Below are 19,786 nucleotides of genomic sequence, written 5' to 3'. Positions count from 1 at the left end.
CTCATTTAAGCATCGCTGTAGCGAATGATGCATCTGCAAGGCTGTTTTCAAAATTCATCTGCTGATGGAGCAAAGTCTTTCTGTACTCACCTTGAATGTTAGATATTAGATTAACTTAAATATCCACAATACTAGCTCCAGCCCTATTAGTAATTATTAAAGTGATACCATATTTGCAAAAGTAAAAAATGAAATAAAAATGAAAACAAGAAAACACAAGAAGGTTTCTGTAACCAGTAAACATTCCTGTGGAGTCCCAGCGGTCCCAAAGCCTAAGACAGATAAGTAGCAGTAAAGTTCCATTATGATACAGCCAGTTCAGCCTATATAATATAAACAGTAAAAGCAGACTGGGCAGAGAGGCTGCCAACTGTCCCTTAATGTTCCCACTGTGGCTCCAAAGTCTGGAATCACATTATTTTTCATTCGCCGATGCCAACAACAATGAAACTCTGCATTTAAACATAATGTGCACCCAAACATTCCCTCAAAATGTGTCTCCTGACATGCACCATGTGCTAACTTCATAAGTGAGCTGGTCCTGGTAGGCATCACCCCTCACCAGTCCGGTATTAGCCCTAATGAAAAGACTGAGCCTGAAGTCAAAAAGAGCCAATTCTCCTCCAACAAACTGAAGCCAGCTGCTTCTCACACGCAGAGAGAAGGCTCCAACTTTCCGTTGCGTCGAACTACAAGAGAAGAATGCACTTTTTCTTCTCTGAACATGTGCTGCACTTTACTAACGGTGGCCCGATCCCAAAACTCCGAAAAATAAACTGTGATTTTGATGTAGAGTACTAGAGCCAGCCTCGCTGCAGCTGTGTTGTACAGGATGCAACAAAGGTCAGTGGAGGGACACTAACAGCGAGCACTAATGGGGATCCAGTAAAAGGCTGCATCGTTCTCCATCTAGGTTTTTATGATGTCATTGAAAGCCTCACTTCTCAGCTCCTGTGGTGTGAACACAGACAGTCCTGTAATGGCCTGACTGCAGACAAAGCAGGCAGCACTGCCCTGACACAAAAATAGGTAATGAAAAAAATAGACCAATCAATGCTGCCATTAGCTCAAGTCTGAGCCAAACTTATTGTACCATGATTCTTAATGGTCAATACAAGAACAGTGAGGGTGGAGAGTGGGATCAAACATGGCCTCCAATCGATATTTCCTAAAGAGGCCCAAAACTGAAATGGAAAGATCAATAGAGTGAAGGAAATCCTTGGCTTATATGCTCGTCTTGACACCTGCCAGTGAAGCTCAATTTGTGATACATATAAATCTTTATTTCCTTAAAAAATGTACAGCACACTGCCCTGTAGGTTACACAGCTCTGTCATATAGAGGCAATAAAACATAAAAAAAAGTCAGCTTTTCACATTATGGAGTTTTAAAGGTCCAGTGCAAAGGATTTAGTGGCATCTGTGGTAGTGAGGTTGCACGACTGAAATTTATTGAGTTTGCACAGCATGAGTCGGGTGGGTCCAGACTTTTTTGAGTGGGGGCCAGATTTGATAATGTAAAAATACTCAGGGACAGCTACTACTAAAAACATCCCACACAAATTATACAAAGCAACTGTTTCATCTTTGACTGAAAAAGAATTCAACTTTCCACCGCTCCTGAAAGGAGTGGCCCTCTCTGTCAACGTCACACTTGTTTGCTGTGGTCATGCCTGCTGCCTAGCAGGACATTTCTGCTCTTAGATACCGGTTTGTTTGATTGTTTGCTCCCTTTTTATGAAAATGAATCAGCTCTTTTAACACAGAGATCGCGTTCTAGGGCTGGTACGAACTCCCTTCTTCATGCCGCCTTTGCATTTTTGCCCAGAACCAAACAATAGCAGCATCAAAGAGGTGCGACAGACGTGATGTCACACAACAGCGTCAGCCTCTAGTGTGACATTTTGAAGATGCGTTGGAAGCACTTTATAAACAATAACTGGCATTAACAATCATTTACCATCTCTGTTAAATAGCGGCCAATCTCGACCTCTGCTCGGAGGGGAAGGAGCTCCCGGACCTCATTGTTCATGGACATTTTCAGCTGCTATTCTTCTTTGAGTTAGCTGCAAACTGCTATCAGCTACTTTTTAAATCTCCCACAGTGGGTCACACGCATAACATGTTATCAAAACATCACGCCTGTGCCACTCCCGTCCTGCAGTCTTTCCCGTTCATTCAGACATTTTATAGTTTAAAGGGAGCTGACAAAAACAATGAATGTTAAAAGGGTAGGTGTAATAAGCTAAGGCTTTTAATGCTAAAAAAGCATTAATGTAATGTTTATTTATTGTGTATCTACCAGTATATTTGAGTTTTATAAGTTGGAAAATGACCAAAATCAGCCAAACTAAACTAGTTGTTTCAACGCTGTTACTACCTCTAATGCCACTTAAAGGCATTATGAAATTTCTGCCTTGAAAAGACAGTGTAAAAGGGGTTATCAGTTCTGCCTGTGTAGCTCCTACTTGGTGCATGTCTATCTGTATGATCGTCCTGCCACTTTGAGGTGAGCGGAAAAAAAGCAAAGTGATCTTGCTTGAAAAACCAATATTGTGGGTCACCTATGGTATATTTTGAACAACAAGCCTTTTAACTTTGGTCTGTGGGCCATGATTGGACTTTGGAACTCTGGACATGCATGCTATAAGAGAACTGTGGCGGTCGATGTGAAAACATGAAAATACGAATGAGCCAAAGTTTGGTTAATCCATTCCGGGTTACCACAGAAACAATAAATGCCCCTAAATCCTACACACTGGACCTTTCAGTCAAATATACTTTATAATGCAAGGCCATAACTCAATGGGATTCAATGAGACTCTGAAACTTAATTAGCACCTTATCAGGTGGCACACACAGTTCTTGTGACAAAAGAGAGTACCGAGCAGCATCAGCTACACAATATAGGGCTAATCATGTGTCCTTAAGACAGAATATACACATTTTTCTGGAGCTATAGTAAACCTTGATGTGAAAGTGAGCAGGAGTCAGAATAAACAAATTAACAGCAGTCGGAGGGAAACACTATACATAAAGCTAGCTGGCATTTACACCAGCATTTTGTAGTGTGTTTGCTGTGACAGAGAGATGTAACCATCGGGCCACTGTGATCAAACACACACAAACACACAAGATTAACTACATATTCCTGTCTTCAATTAATATACAGATTTAATCACATCAGTTATTTAACCATTTGGGCTTCAGCATATACCGGTATTTGTTATGGCACAAATATCTCCATCACTTCCAAAGTACTCACATTCCGTGTCATAGTTATGAAGTATTTATGTCTGTACGTGACAGTATTAGTCAAGCCTTCATGAGTCAGAGTGACAGGTTAGAGCGGGATCGCCCAAATCATTATACACTTACACTGATGTCAGAGAGCTGAAGCACTTGAGGAGAAAAGCACAGAAAGTCAAGCACTTACGGTCCTCGTTAGAGCATGCTCCCATAATCAGTTATATGTTGACATGGTGTAAAGTCTTAAGGATGTCTGATCTAGTGTCCCTGCTTCATGCTTTCTGTTCCTATCAGGGTTGGAAATTAGCATCAGCTTCCAGCCAAATGCTGGTTAAGTATGTAAGTGGCTGCTAAATTTGCTTTTCTCACCAACCAAAAACAACAGTAAACTATGGAGTGGCTGGTAGATTTTGGAATCCACCAGCCACAGTGGCAGGTAGCCAAATAGTTGATTTCCAGTGCTGGTCCCTGTACGTAACAGCCCTCTCTGAAAAAGTCCATGGCGTATTTGGGGAGTGTCCCTGAGCGTCTAAGCAGTGGCCTGTGCTGCCTGCTGCTCCTGCTTCCTCTGGTTGTACGTATTGTAGACACCCAGGAACATGTCCTTGCACGATATCTTTGCTTTCAATTTGGAGCAGATGAGGAAGGAGCCGGCCATCTTGCGGTGGAGGGAGTATGACTCTTCAGGCGGCGGAGTGAGGCGGTGGCGCAGCATGATAGGGATGAAGCTCTGGATACGCTGGGTGGTGCTCTGGGTGCCGAAGTCAAAGGGCTCCTCGGACGCAAAGGCTTCACCGAGGATCATCACCGCCTCCACGTGGGCGTCCTGGAAGGCCTGGTGGAGAACACGGAGAGGCGTTACAACAGCTGTCTGTGTGCAAAATAATCAACTGGACAATATTTCATCATAGAAGCTCATAGCTGGTAGAACAGTTAACTGAGTTTACACAAACAAACTTAAGCACTTTTTTTGAGAGTGTACTCCGATCAGCCACAACATTAAACAAACAGACTGACAGGTGGAGGAGCCCAGTAGCTCACCAGGGAGAGAGGACGCCCTTTGTACTAAGGCTATATCCTTCCTGCAGCCTTTTGCTGCATGGCATCCCTTCTCTCTTTCCCTCTCACTCTGAAGCTGCATTATCCAATAAAAGCAAAAAGCCAGAAAAATAATAATACCATTGCAGACTAAGTTCACCCCCTCATGACAATGTGCAATGCCACACTGCAAAAAAACTATTCAGGAATGGCCCGAGGAATGTGACAAAGAGCTCAAGGCGTTAACCTGACCTCCAGACTCCCCAGATCCCAAACTGATCGAGCATGTACAGGATGTGCTTGTACGCCACCTCACAACCTACAGGACTCAAAGGAGCTGCCACCAAGGCCCTGGTGCCAGACACCACAGGGCATCGGCAGAAGACATCTGTGTCCATGCCTAAACAGGTCAGAGCCAAGTCTGATCCGAGGAGGCCTGACCCTGGATCAGGGGTACCTCTGGCGTCCCAGGTATGCTCAATCACATTGGGATCAGGGGAATTTGGAGGCCAGGTCGACGCCTTGAGCACTTTGTCACGTTCCTCGGGACATTTGTAAGCAGTTTTTGTGGTGTAGCATGGTGCATTGTTCTGCTGGGGAGGCCACTGCAGTTCCCAGACAAAATCAATAGTATTCACTTAACCTGTCAGTGGTTTTAATGTTTTGGCTGATCTGTGTTAACTCAAGTACAGCCTGAGGAGATGTTTACTCAAGATGTTAGAACCTAAAGTGCGCATTATAGCTTATGTAGCTATACAACTCCAAGGTACATGTACACATTTCCACATCCTCAGCTAAGAATAAATAATGTTTTTTGTGCATAACGAATAGTTTTTCTCAATTTTCTGCCTGTTTTCCTCTTCTCATAGCCACATTTTATTTAATACTAGGAAAAAAATGTCATATAAAAAGGAAACTTCCCAGAAAGACCACACTAGATTACACTTGAGACATTCAGTGCACACACTGAAAACCTACAGAGCACTAAATACAAGACTGACACAACCTCTTTAACAAAGATACCAATAAAGTGTAGAGAAAAAGGAGGATGATGCACTATAACTACAGTGAGTATGACTCAAGCAGAGAGAGTGAGACTGGGGTTGGAAGAGACACAAATAAATGGACAAGACAGAAGAGACCGGGGAGGATAAACCACATCAAAAATAAATGAGCACAGCAGCAGAGACCAAAATATCTTACCTTGGTCTCGAAGCCTGTCAGGAATTTGAGGTCCTTCGATTTGGAAAGAACTGTGGCTCGATCACCCACGGAGGCTGCGTGCACCACCTGAGCACGCAACACACACAGATAAAATGATGATATGGATGTGGTAATCGGGTTTATTTAAAGAGCTCCATTTTGAGGCACTGGTAGATTGAAGTAGCTGCCAGTAGGAAAGCGTGCAAATGCATGTGATTGTGTGTGACTGTTTTTTACTTAAATTTAGCCAAAGACTCTGGTGCTTAATTATTCACAGAAATCTTGATGCATAAATCATGTTGTGTGGGCCACTGGTGGGTGTCTTGTAATTTTAGATTCATCATACCTGTATGTAGTCATCTGTGAAGGATTCTGGGTAGCCTCTGCACGCTCCAAAGTCCAACAGAACAACCTACAGACAAAATGCGAGTGTTATGCATCTGCTGCACGTGATGATTTTTTTTGGTACGATTAAATATTTGATCAACACAGCATCCCTTTCTGTGTTAGACAAACATTTACAACTTCAACATCAGACTCTCGTTACCTTGTTGGTGTCTGAGTTGTAGAAGAAGTTGGCCCAGTTTGGATCCGTCTGCATGAACCTGAACTCAAACAGCTCCCTGAGACACAGCTGGAGGATCTCGAAACAGATCTGGAGAAAAGAGGAGAGGGTTGTGTTAAATGCCGTGCTGTCATTATAATCAGTGTGATATTTTGATGCTGTAGCTCTGGTACAGTGCACTGCCACACACACACAATGTCTAAACATCCTGCATTACTGTAGGTCACGCTCCAAGTGCATAAATCTCAACCGTTAAATGAGAATTTTCACAGTGTCTAATTTTCACTGCTGCTGTCCTTTACAAACAGTTTGAGGTCCTGCTGTATAATTTGCCAGCAAGTAACTTGTTTATAAGAGAATTAATGAGCAATTCATCAGATTAGTTCTGCACTTGTCACAGTATGGCACGTATGTTACAAATGAAAGTGATCTTCACTTGCTTCAATCACCAACAAGGGGTGGAATACAGATATATAATACATTAAATTTAAACAAAAGCACAGGGTGGTGCAACACAGTTATCTAGTCTGCTCCTTTTAGTTGTCAGAGGGTATCAGCTCTAATTGGCTCCCACAATTAAGGGCCCAGGCTGTGATGGTCTAGATCTGTCAGCCACTTAGTGTCGATGCAGCATTCTCACTGTGGTCCTTATATAAACTCCCGTGACCTTTATTTTCACTGTTCTTTGCTTCCAGCACTTTTATTACTTGTAATATATTATTTGTAGATTTTAACACAAACAGTACAAAAACAAAAGAAGACAAAAAGAAGCTCTTATAGGTAGCATGACCAGCAAGAAGTTCAGCACCAACTACACAATGGATGTCTGTACATATGCATATAGTGTGAGTACAAAGAGGCTGTTTGTCCAACCCATTATGAACAAGTATCTACACATATATGCAAACACTTCTCGATAAACAGGACATGACGGGATGCCATGTTTTATCAAAGATTACAGAGCTGAGGCGCATCTAAGGGTGCGTTCACACCAGGATAGTCTGGGGGACTCAGTTCGATTGGGCAGGAATGCTGAAAAATGTCACACCTTCATTTGGTTCGGCTCACTTTCACACTGTGCTTTTTAAAAGCGGACAAAACCGCCTGGACAATGTCACACGGTTACAACAGCTGCTCATTTGGGGGTGGTATTGCCCGAAACGACCACTGACCAGGAAGAAAAGAAGCATGAGGAAGAAGAAAGCCCGGCTCATCGATTGGCCAGGACCGAAAACGGAAATCCATCCCCTTCAGTCAGCTTGATCGCCACAAAAACAATGGAGTAACATCAAATTTATGCAGTCTCTCACTACCCCACGTCTGCCCACCAGATATTTTCCAACCTTTTCTTTTTTTTTTAAACCTCTGCTTCTCCCGGTTCGAGCTGTATGCTTTGTATTTTTTTTCTATCCAACATACACTGCACTCTACATCACTTCCTCTCTTTGGTTCGCTGGATAGTCCGTTTGCATTTCCCACTGTAAGCAAACAGCACCAGGGTTCACTTGCAAGTAAACTGAGACCCCCGTTTTCAAGCGGACCAGGGTTTGTTTAAAGCGGACCAAATAGCGCCAGTGTGAATGCATCCTAACTCTCTCCATGTGTAGCAAGTTGGTGCCAACCAGGTCTTAAAAGAAGGCACATCCTCAGTAAGAGAGGATTAAAATAGAAGAGTTAAAATATTCCTTTTTGCCACAACCATGCCATATTGTATTGTCTTTTGTTTCAAGAGGGATAGAGCTAATAGATGTCTGGTTCCACCCAGGATGGCAGAGCGTGGGTCTGGTGTAATATCACAGTTGTATACTTCTGAAAAGCCCTTAAAAATATCTGACCAGAACCAATTTAGCTTGGAGCAAGACCAAAAGAGATGGCCCAAGATACCCTCTGCTGATGTAGTGTGATATAGCTTTGATGAAAAGAACACTAAATTGAGCATCACCACCTGATACAATAACAATATTGATCATGTTGCTTGAAGAACCTTCTGCTAGTCATTTGTAAAAATATTCTGCAATACCTCTCAAGCCCAGAGAATTAATTCCCACACTCTCCTTGTCTCCAGTGCACCATGGGATTCATGTGCCTGTTTAGTCAACCCGTACCTGGTTCCTGGTCTCCTGGTCCAAGTCTACACAGCGGTCCAGTGGGACTCCTTGTACCAGCTCCATGGCCAGCACCCTGCGGCCTGACAGCTCATCGACCACCTCAGGGATTTGGAAATACTCGTTTCCCTCCAGCATGGACCTGCAGGCCAGATATGAATGGTCCGAAAAAAACAAGCCATTCACGACGAGCAGTTTGTGCATTTGCAGAATATGTAGAATATGTGTGAAATCATTTAGAAAACGCACATATATAGATACTTAACACTAAGTTATGTGACTTAACATATTGTTGTTATGTTGTTAAACCTAATATACTGCCTAGGAATCCAGCCTGTCTTCAGTATCTTTATATCACAGCAATATTAAGAGAGAGGGTACAACAACTCTTAAAACTTTTTAAATTAATAAAAATAAGTCAATAAATAAATCTATAGTACAAATTCTCAAGGTACAAAGCTCTGAATTTCTATCAGAACCCAACATATTAAAGGAATACTCTTTTTTTTAATAAAATCTAGAATAAATTCAACGGAAAGCTGCAGTTTACGCATAATATATATGGAGTCTTACAGCAGGAGTTAACATTTAGTGAACATCTAATTATAGAATAACTATCTTGAATCTTTATCGCCAACTTGATGTGGTTTCGTTCCTGTGCAGTTAAATGGTTTGTAACGGCTCACTGGTGGGCTTCAGTGTGGGAGGGTTAATGGTTCAATACACCACAAACCTACCTGAACTGCTTGGCACACTCTGCTTCCCTCTTGTAGTCACACTCCCATGCCAGCTCCCTCTGAAGAACCTCTAAGCTGCTGTCAGCAAACAGACCTGCAGAAAAACAAATAGTGACTCTGTCGTCTTTAAACACAACAGTGTGGTCTCTGCAAATGGGCAAAGTGTGGAAACAATTTTCGTGGGTGTACGTGGGACTGTGATGGTGAACGTCATTGGATACAAATAACCTCTGTAATCATCTGTCAAGATAACTCATTTAATATTTTTGACTGAAGCATGTAGGTTTGGGCATCTATTAAATTTCACTCAATTGGTTACACACATTTCGCAAATAACAGGTTCATTTACAGTAATGTAACGCTCACACCTCCATCAGTAAAAGTCTTCTCTGGTGAACAGGTAAACTATTTTTCATTGCTTTCTCAATGCAGGTCTCAACTTGGGATGTCACGAAATACCGGTGTTGACGATAACCATGACATTATTTCTTTCTTCTTCTTTTTTTTTTAGATTATTTTTTTTAGGGCTTTGTGCCCTGAGTTTGAGGTGTGAATGGGAGGGGACGACATGCAGCAAAGAGCCATGAGCTGGAATTGAACCCGTGGTCACTGCAGCAAGGACACTGCCTTTGTGAAAGGAGTGCCTGCTCTACCCACTGAGCTACTGGCAGCCCCATAACTGCGATATTTAAAAATGCAATGTTGATATCATGTTTATAACACACATATGATAATATTGTGTAAATAATCCAACGGCATTTAAATCATTTGTGTCTTTCTGTTCTCGCTATGTCTGAAAGATGAATTTAACTGATATTATTATCATTATTATTTTGTTAAATTTTCTATAGATATTAGGGGCAACACGGTGGGCCAGTGGTTAGCATTGTCATCTCTGCGCAAGAGGGTTTAAGGTTCAAACCCAGGGTAGTGGTTTAATCCTGGGGTGGGGCTCTTCTGTGCAAAGTTCGCATGTTCTCCCCATGTTAACTCCAGGTACTCCAGCTTCCCCCCACAGTCCAAAGACATGCAGGTTAACTGGTGACTCTAAATTGTCCGTAGGTGTGAATGTGAGTGTGAATGATTGTCTCTATGTGTCAGCCCGCCATGTCCAGGGTGTACCCCGCCTCTCACCCAATGCAAACTGGGATAGGCTCCAGCCCCCCTTTGACCCCTAACAGGATAAGCGGTTATGGAAACTGAATGACTGATTGAATATAGATATTGCAATAGTATCATCATCATGAACTCTTTCATGTAGTGAAAATCTGATATTGTGCCAGCCCTATAAGCCCCTAAGGTCAATAGTTTGAAGATTGCTGTATTTTAAACCCTGTCATTTTCAATTTCAATTTTATTTATAATATCACAGTTGGCCTCAGTGGGCTTTACAGGACACGACATCCCTCTGTCCTTTGGACCCTCACAGGGAACTTCTTACAGTATGTACATGACATCTAGTGTGTAAAAATAACTACAATGTGTAAATATTTATTTTTGTGTGAGAGTCTTTCCCATTTTGTACACAGCAAAACAAATGTAAACGTGTGTTGATAAGTCGTTGTTTACAATGCCCTCTACAGTTCTATTCGGGCATTACAAAAACACACCACTAATATTTTAAGTGCTCAGTACAGAACCCAAAGTGTAGTATGGCTGTAAAACAGAGTCAATAATGTGACTGAAAGATGTAACTTCAGTTTAGTTTTGTATTGTTGAATAAATGAGAAAACACACATTTTCAATCGAGCACAAATTGTAGGTTTTGATTAAAAAAAAAATGTTCGGTTTTGATGTGTGTGTGACAAGTTTTAAGAAAGTGGGGTCATTTTGCAAACAATGTGCTGTTTGTGTCTTTTCTTCTTCTGTTAAGAGCTGCGTGTGTGAGCTGTTTTGAAGAAGTAAACTGTGACTGTAAACATGTGCCACAGAACACAAGAGAAACTGTAATGATGCAGAAATCCTCTCGGTCACTCAGCAACAACTGTGTCACCTAGTTTTAACCTGCAACTACAGCACCACCCTATGGTCTACTGTCATAGTGAAAACGCTGGAATGAAAGAGAACAGGAGCTAACCGATGGGAGAACAATCTACGGTCACCTCCCAGTATAATGATGGGGGGCAGTCAAAGAACTTTAAATCTCAAGCAGTTTTAACATGCGAAAAAGCTGAATTTGAATTTCTTATCCTCAATATGGCTTCATCACCAAACACTGAAACAATCACCGATGTTGCTGTTACCTTCTGGCAGGGCCACGCTCATTTTCAGGACAGATAGCAGGTTGTTTATGTCACTGTGGATGCTCTCTGCCACTCCAGGGTACTGGGAGGAATATGGAAATAACAAACAACATCAGTGCTGACAGAGGTTGATAGAAGTAGTGAGGGAGACAGAAATAGAGTGTGTATGAATACCTGGATCTTCATAGCAATCTCTCTTCCATCTTTTAACACCGCATGATGCACCTGTCCGATGGAAGCTGCAGCAAACGGTTTGTCTTCAAAGGATGATAGCTTATCTCGCCAGTCAGGCCCCAGATCCTCCTCAAGAACTTTCTGTACAATCAGACCCACACAGAAGAAGTTCTTACTCTAAGGCAAGCTTTAAAAAAATGTACAAACATCAAGCTGCATCTGTGAACTGCCAGGCTGAATAAAACACACTTAGTCAAACCATCTTCTATTCAATCTCATCTTGTCAGAAACACACACTACAGCTCTGACACCATTAACTGCTAGTAAACAAGATGACTATGTTTTCGGGACAGCTCATGCTTACAGTCATCTGCCAGGTAGGCATGAAGTCTGCACTCTGCCGGACTCTCTCAAAGATCCTCTGCAGCTGGGGGTTGATGAAGTTGTTGTCTGGAGAAAAATAAAAATATGACAAACCGTCAGAAACAAAGAAAAACATTTTCACTGCCTGAAATCCTCTGACACTGTGAGGACATCTGAACATCACTTTGAGGTGATGCCGTTGCTACAGCGTCTACCTTGAAGGCTGAACATCTGTCCGATCTTGAGTGCGGCCCCGCGGACCTTGCACAACGTGTTGACTATTCTCTCAGCGTTGGCGTCTGACAGGAGCGGAGAGTTTATGAGGGCACCTTCTGCAAAACAGCACACACAGGATTATTAGCAGGGATACAAAGCATAAGCTGCACCACGTACAGCTGCATGAACAAGAGTAATTTGTCTTTGTTAGTATCTTCAAACTGCCGCACATAAATAATTAAGCTCTAACTAGCCAATTGTAAAAAGCAGCGTGTAAAAACTGGGGCAGTACATCATTAAACACTGCTCATTTAACACATATTAAAGCCTGTCTTTCTTGTTAACAGCTTTGATTTAATGCCTGTCCAGTGCCTGGCAGGTGCTGACACATGAGAAGCTTCTCCAGGGCCGACCAGATGTCCATTTGTCTGCTGGATCTGACGAGCGTGCACTGGAACCAGGAGCTCTTTTACAGGATGGGAGGAGCACAGGAGAGAAGAATATCATTACCTCCTTTCTGTTTGCCTCCCATAGACTGTTTTGCCACTTCCGCAAGGGTACCAATCCCGAGTCCTACAGCGAGTCCTGCAGCAGGAAGATGGAGATACAAGTGATTTTAGATTTAGGGCCACTTAACAGATGCTTGAGGGAAGCGCTGATTTGACACAGCTGCTGCTGCTAGTTGAATACGAGGAAAAATATTTCATGTCTGATGTTGTTTGCAAAACATTTTGACTTTAAAAATTCTGTCACTTAAGAAATATTGCAAGTAAAAAATCAACTTGTTGCTGCTGTGAAAATGCAAACACATTTCCTTTTCTTGTAAACTGAGTGAAAAAATAATAATAAATACTAATTAAATATATTAGGAGTGGGAATTAGGCACCTCATGATTTGATTCAGAGGAAGAAGCCAAAATGCTTCCACGTGCTAGCTTTTAAGCCAGGTAGAGGCAGTCAGATTGTATCCTCATCAAGTCCCAAGAAGTAGCCTCGTTAAGAATGTAAACACAACGCACATTTTTACATCAGTTACGTTCAACATCCAACTGGTTCAGCCGTAAGGAACATGCATTCCAGTCTTATAACATTGTTGTCATAATGTCGATAGCTGGGTTTTTAATTTCAGATGACTGACTTTTCTGCATCAAGACATAATCTTTCTAAAGAGAATCGCAGTGCATCTAAGAATCTATTTTCCCCACCGCTAATACTGACATTTAACCCTGCATTAATGTGGTGTCTGAATAACTGGCAAGATTTGTTCCAGACTGGGAAAATTCCTGTGAACGGCCCCTGCAAATATTTTGGTACATGAGTTGCAGATTTGGCATCATATATGCAGAAACACTGCGGATGAAAATAAATGTTCAGTTATAATTAAAAACGTTTTATTAAATTACATGTTGCATCATGATATTTTGCTCACATGTAATTTGTAATATGGTTTCAGGTTGTAACTGTTAGTTGCTGTCTGCGTAGAGTGACCTAGAATATTTAGAAAAGTTATTACAAGCGTTAGTCAGGGAAAGCAATAAAGTAGTTTTAGGGGATGTACTGGTGCGACAACAAGTCTGGGACAAAATCACTTTGCAATGTAAAGCTTCAAACTATTATTTGAAGCATTCACATACACAGATGGTCATTTTGTGGGTGAAGTATTTTTCCAGATTGCCCGTTCATCAACTCCTCCCAGATTTAGCCAGTTAGTGCATTTAGCTAGAGCAACAATGTCAAAGCAATTGTGTGGACATATTATGAAACAAAGCTGAACTTTAAAATAGACAATAATCAAATAACATTTCATAATAATGAGTTGAGCTTCAATCGTTTCAAATTATTTCACCAACTGTTTAATTTATTCCTTAAAACTGTACAAACTGGGACTCCACACTCTCAAACACCGCCTCCTTTCATTACAACTTAAAGCTCATGAACACACTGAAGTTTGAGGAATGACTTCCCAACAGTTTAAGGGTATACAGTATATTCAGGCTCCATACTATCATATTTAGTTATGAAGCACTGATAACAACAGAGCAACAGCCCCCCTTTTGCAACACTGGTGTTCAGACATTTGTTACATTTAACAGCACGTGTTAAGTTGTGAGCTATGAGTCATGTCATTCACCTCACCTTAAGGTTTTTTTTAATGTGCTGGTAAAACATCGTGATGACTGATATCATGTGAGAGGTATAAAAAAACGTTTTTATAGCAACACTGTGTAAGTGTAATTACTGCTCTCTGTGCTCTTTATTCCCAGCAGACTGTGAGCTTGCGTGATTCATAAGACATTCAAACATTCTCTCCTAAACAACAATGTATGAACAATGTATCTTCTCAAATTTGACATGCGCAACAATGGAAAAATGAATAAAATAGTATATTATTCTCACCTCCAAAATTAACCAGCCGGCTGATTCTTGTGGCGGGCACCTTCCTCTCTTTGGCACGGTCACTCAGCTGAAGAGGACATACCACAAAAATAACAAACAAAGACAAGTATGAGAAATCTTATCTAAAGCTGTTTCTGATTGGCATTGATTATCTCTTGATCTTTGCCAAAAGAGAAACAAAGTGGGAAACTCTTCAGACAGTAACCTTGAATTACATCACAAAGTCAAACACACTGTTTATGTCACGCGTTACATAACATGTCTCTACTCAAAATATGGTCCTACCATCTGTCTGTGGTTGATCTCCTGCCTGTACCACTATGAATATACAACTAATGCATATGTATTTAACATGTGTATATGAGAGACAAAACACATTACCACCACTGGAAGTACTTTTCCATTTCAAGCTTCACTGCATGTACCCAAGTCACCATCTTCCTTATCTCAACAATGACCCACCAGGTCAAGATAAAATGTATGAATGTAAAACCATACATGACCATCTGCTCATTACAGGATCGGTCTGACTAGATACTGTCGTGCTCATGAAAACAACAAATGAAGCTCAGACACTGAAAGATTATGAATAAATACTCTTTCAGGTAGACTTTGCACGCATCTGTAGTGACTCATGTTGTTTTGTTTCAATCAAAATTAGTCTGCAGATGAGTCTTAACCCACCTTCTGTCTGACGGGTTTGACCAAGGCCTGCTTGGCCTCCCTGGCTTTCTTGATGTCCTCTGGTGTGAGTCTGGCCACCACTGTGTCATGGACGGCCCTGGTCTGGTGGTAGTAGTAGCGGTAGAGGCCGGGGATCGTGTGGAGGAAGCGAGAGCTCTGTCCCGGCCAGCCCGCCCCTGCAGGACCTACCCCTGGGGAGGGAGGAACTCCTGTGGTAGAAGGAGAGGGCAATGTTTAATTGATACATGATGTAAACATAAAATAACCTATATGTGACTATTTTGAAGACTTGTCATATTGGCCTATGTGTCCAAAAAGTGAGGCACATCGATTTACTGTAGTCTGCATTGCACCTTGAATTTTATTTTTATCTATTGCATCTGGTGCAACCATGTTTTCATTTCTTGTAAATCATTAATGCCACGGCACACTATCCTCTCACAAATCGAATAAACTAAACTAAACCAAACTTCACAACCCTGAAAAAAGGACTAAAGGCATTAAAATATTTTCATGAAAAGAAAAAAAACTCTTTTAGATCCATATACTTCGCTGGTATTGACAATACCTGTTGGCATCTCTGCTTCAGCTCCAGCTTCTGTCTGGCTTTGCTCCGCAGCATCAGGGAACTCTGACCCCATGGCCCATTTAGCTGCTTCATCAGGGTCCATATTCTCCCATTCCTCCACCTCTGGGAACACATCCTCCTTTATCGTCTGTTGCTACAGACACAGCAGAATTGAAAAATTTAACCAAATAACCACCTGTATATATAACTTGGGCTACATTTATGTTCTTTTTATATAAATTAATTGATCACTTATTGTTTTTAATGAATCAATTAATCATTTTTAATATCAAATGCCCATTTCAAGTTTCCCAGAGCCCAAAAGTGATGCATTCAGGGTCTCATCCTTACCGCACTGCTGCCGCCCATGAAGGTGCCCACCAGTCCCTCCACCACACCCTGAGCAGCCTGGACCCCAGCTCCCATGGAGGAGTTACAGGCCATTAATCGGAGCTGCTCTCCCTGGGTGGTGACCAGGGCAGACCCCACTTTGCCTGCCCCCCGCAGCACCTTCAGGACTTCTGATAACATCACTTCAGATAGAAAGGTGGAGAGGAGGGAGTCAGGTTACGTGGGGAACGATGGTGGAAGTGACAGTTTTTTTTAAAAAGTACACAAAGTACCAGACACACCCACCATACTTTTTGACACAGGTAAGCATATGTTTGTGACATTAATACATCCATGCAGTTCTGGGACAAACTTTGATCACAGTCTCCACCCTGCTAGATGCTTTAACCTTGGATATGTTGTGCTACACATATGTCAAGACATGCTAATGTGGCTTGGACACGTGTCGCCTATAGTAACGGTGCACCAGTGACCTGCTGTCTTGTGCACAGTATTTTACAACACATTTACATGATTAAAACCAGTAACTACACACTCTCAGCTACGTCAACTCGCTCATTAGCTAGCTAACGTTACTGTATCAAGTGTCAACCATGTTGTATAACGTTAGCTGCTGAATGAAGCTTGTAGTCGCAAGCTAGCTAAACCGAAACAGTTATACAAAAATGGTTTATTCTTCCACGTGAAGAAAAAACGTTAATAAACAAAACATATTGCTGTAAACAAATGACGTTACTCACTTTTCCCGAAGCTGCTGTATTCTCCCTCCTGTGACTGTCCTCTTTCACTGCCAGGTTGTCTGTTTTGCAACGCTTTGACACCCGGAAGTTCAAATTTGACTGACCCGCCCTCCACCAATCACAGCCCGGCTTTTGATACATAGGCGGAACCCAGATGGAAGAGAGGAGGAGTTTGTTCCTTTGACCAATAGCAGTGCAGAATATCAGATGATGGACGTCTGAATCAGGGCTGTTGGCCCAATCACAGTCAATGTAAGGCGGGCTTTAGATGTAACAACGGCTAATGAGAATTCAGGGGTGTCCTCGTCCTGAAGGACGCTTGAATGCACGTGCAAAGAGGCACGGTCGGTTACCCAACTAGGGAGCTGAACTACACAGGTGTTTCCCAAGCAATAGCACACATTACACCTTTTTTTTTGGCTATAATTTAGACATTATTTTTTAAAATGTTTGTTTACATGTTGCCCTCAGCCCACCCTATAAGATGCAGACTTTAACTTATTTATCTGCAGCATTTGTGTGTGAAAGAGGAACAGTACGGTGCAAGGAATGCAAAGAAAAAGATGTTTGTATTTTAACAATGCACCAGCTGTAATTGTAAAGTTATTGAGCAAGTTCAGTGGGGCTGCCATGAAAATACTTCACATTAAGTTGCTATCATTGGTCAAAGGCATTTCATTTTATACCATTTTTATGTCTTAAAAGGGGGTTTATGGTTAATAAGCTTGATTCATTTGTCTGGCAGTACAGTTGTTGTGATTTTGTGAAGTTAGGAATAGTTTAGGAGACACTGAGTTAAGTGGTGGGGCTTGCATGAATGATTAGAAATGCTATGCAGAAGAAATTCATAACTTGCTTTTCAACAAAGCTGTGAAAATAATGTTGCAAAAATACTGTTATTGACTCCAGAATATAAATATGATTATTTCCCAGCTGTTAAATTAAGTCATGAACACACACAATAGATTTGAAAAATTACAGTAGCCTATTTTTTTACTCTTTGTATAAAACCTAATCATTGCACACTAATAATATAACCAAAATCAGTAATGTAGCTGTGAATGCTAGACAATAATTAATTTTTAAATCCTAGCATATCTTCATCTGTTATCCTTGTTTTGGAAGAATAATCATTTGTTACTAAGTTTAATGTGTGTATGATTTGTTTTAAAACCTAACAAGTTTTTTAATCACAACTTGCTTGATATAATTAGTTTGGAGGGAAAGAAATTTCTGAAACAATAGCATGACATCATTATGTAATCACAATATGATTCCACTAAAAATTGATTATGAATTAGTGCCCAGCCCTACAGCCTGATGCGTGTTACACAATGGAAATCTTTTCAAGTGAAAACAATTTAGAGAAAATACATTTTCTTTATTTAAAAAAAGGAAAAAAAAAATGTTTATCAGGACTACAGTTTGTTTTTTGTTTAACTCATCTGTAATAGCTTAGCCATCTTCTTCTTTACCGTCACTGACCTCAGAACTCCAAGATGATAATGAGTCATAGGACTTTGGTTACTTGTGTAATGAATGCCAGTAAGCAAGGTCGACATGAAATACTGTTTACAGATACAGTACACACAATGCAGTAGTGCTGGCCCTCTGCTGGACTGAGAAGGTGCTGCTTTGAGATTTTGCATCTCTGCATATATGTGCACAACATACTGACCACTATCACACACATATTGTATTTCTCCACCACTGCCTAAAGATGCATTTTATTGTGTGTTATAGGTACAGTATGTTTAGTGTAAACATACTAATATTTTTTTTTGTTTGTTTGTTTCATTTCTAACACACAGGGACCTACACGTTTTGGAAGATAAGATGAAACTTTAATGATCCCTGTTGGTTAACTGGGTCAGTGGCAGCAAATAGAAATACACATGTGGAGGATTTTGTATGGAATTGAAACAAGATTATAAAATTGGCACAACATTGTTAATATCAACTGCAGAATCATAAATATTTACATGCATATGTACATATCCTATCAACACCCTTTATATTTTTACTGTGTGTCCTGATGTGCAACACTTTTACCATTTAATGTGCAATAATATGCATATATTTCTATATTTTTACAGTAAGAATACTACACATCATCCTGTGCAACTATCAGTTATGAACATACAGTACCTAAATGAAAGGTACATACATTAACAATATTTGCCTCGGGCATAGAGCACTTAACTTAAACTGTGTTTTTCTAACTTAGTTCTTTGTTTCTGCTTATTTATTTATTAATTTATTTTATCAATTATCTTTAAAATCTAACTTTTATTCTAATATCTAGTTTTGCATAAAGGGAGACTGGCAGTTACGGGTTTCACTGTATGGTGTAAATAGCTTTGTTTTTACTGTGCATGTTTTTTTTATCCTATTTAGGACTCAATCAATTTTTCTCCTACTTTTTTCTAATTGTTTTCAGACTCTTGAGCTGCTGTGACATGTAAATTTCCACTAGTGTGGGATTAATAAAGTATTATTTTATCTTATCTAATCTTGTTTTGTCTTATCTTATCTTATCAAAATAAGCAGGGATGCACAACATTTGATTTCTATGCCAACATGCCGATATATATCAACTTATTTGGCCGATAACAGATACCAATATCGATATATCCACATTTTCCCCCACCTATATTAGTGATCATTAAGTCTCTTCTGTAGTAGAATTAATTTCATATTATGCACTCTTATCTTGAAGGCCCACCAGCAGATGGAAACATGAAATAGAGTGCTTTTCAGTATATGTAATATTCATTAATTGTGCAAAATAAGAAAAAGCTTGTTGGCCAATCCTTAAAAATAAGATATAAAGATGCCAAAAAACAACAGGAGGACTTAAATAGTAAAAGAAAAATTAGAGTACATGATTAAATTATGATTTATGTTTGTATTACCTGACCAAAAATATGGAAAATATTTAACACCAAATTAAAGAATAATGAGGCATAACATGGTGTATGAAATAGATGAGGAATGGTGTGAGCATGTTGTGCATACTTTCAGTGTAACATGTGTGCAAATGTGGCTTTTTTAAGTGTGTATGGATTTTCCCACCTGTCTTTGGCACAGTGACCTTTTGATGCTGAGGTTTTACAGTGTGTGTCCAGTGTAGTGAGTGTGTGTGTGTGTGTGTG

At 40.6% G+C, this 19,786-nt stretch overlaps 1 protein-coding gene across 1 annotated transcript; it reads right to left on the bottom strand.

Annotated features, from left to right (window-relative positions):
• Nucleotides 1-1,255: 1,255 nt before the first annotated feature.
• On the bottom strand, nucleotides 1,256-16,732 carry coq8b (coenzyme Q8B). Its single transcript, XM_050071403.1, has 16 exons — nucleotides 16,632-16,732; nucleotides 15,892-16,073; nucleotides 15,541-15,694; nucleotides 14,973-15,181; nucleotides 14,289-14,355; nucleotides 12,403-12,477; nucleotides 11,892-12,008; nucleotides 11,678-11,763; nucleotides 11,314-11,454; nucleotides 11,140-11,221; nucleotides 8,897-8,990; nucleotides 8,160-8,301; nucleotides 6,037-6,144; nucleotides 5,836-5,901; nucleotides 5,490-5,576; nucleotides 1,256-4,083 (listed from the first exon to the last, which is right to left on the bottom strand). Coding segments are annotated over exons 1-16 (1,917 nt in total). The 5' UTR covers nucleotides 16,633-16,732; the 3' UTR covers nucleotides 1,256-3,777.
• Between the last annotated feature and the right edge of the window lie 3,054 nt (nucleotides 16,733-19,786).

This window comes from Epinephelus moara, chromosome 2 (assembly GCF_006386435.1).
Source record: "Epinephelus moara isolate mb chromosome 2, YSFRI_EMoa_1.0, whole genome shotgun sequence".
NCBI classification, from domain to species: domain Eukaryota; kingdom Metazoa; phylum Chordata; class Actinopteri; order Perciformes; family Serranidae; genus Epinephelus; species Epinephelus moara.
The sequence above is the reverse complement of the archived record's forward strand: the minus strand, read 5'-3'. Positions and strand labels throughout refer to the sequence as shown.

What these genes read in the sequence shown, in the direction of transcription:
- coq8b (XM_050071403.1), bottom strand. An exon ending in TCATGGGCGGCAGCAGTGCG is followed by an intron (nt 15,695 to 15,891) that starts GTAAGGATGAGA and finishes CTGTGTCTGTAG; the next exon opens with CAACAGACGATAAAGGAGGA. An exon ending in ACAACTCAGACACCAACAAG is followed by an intron (nt 5,902 to 6,036) that starts GTAACGAGAGTC and finishes TTTTGTCTGTAG; the next exon opens with GTTGTTCTGTTGGACTTTGG.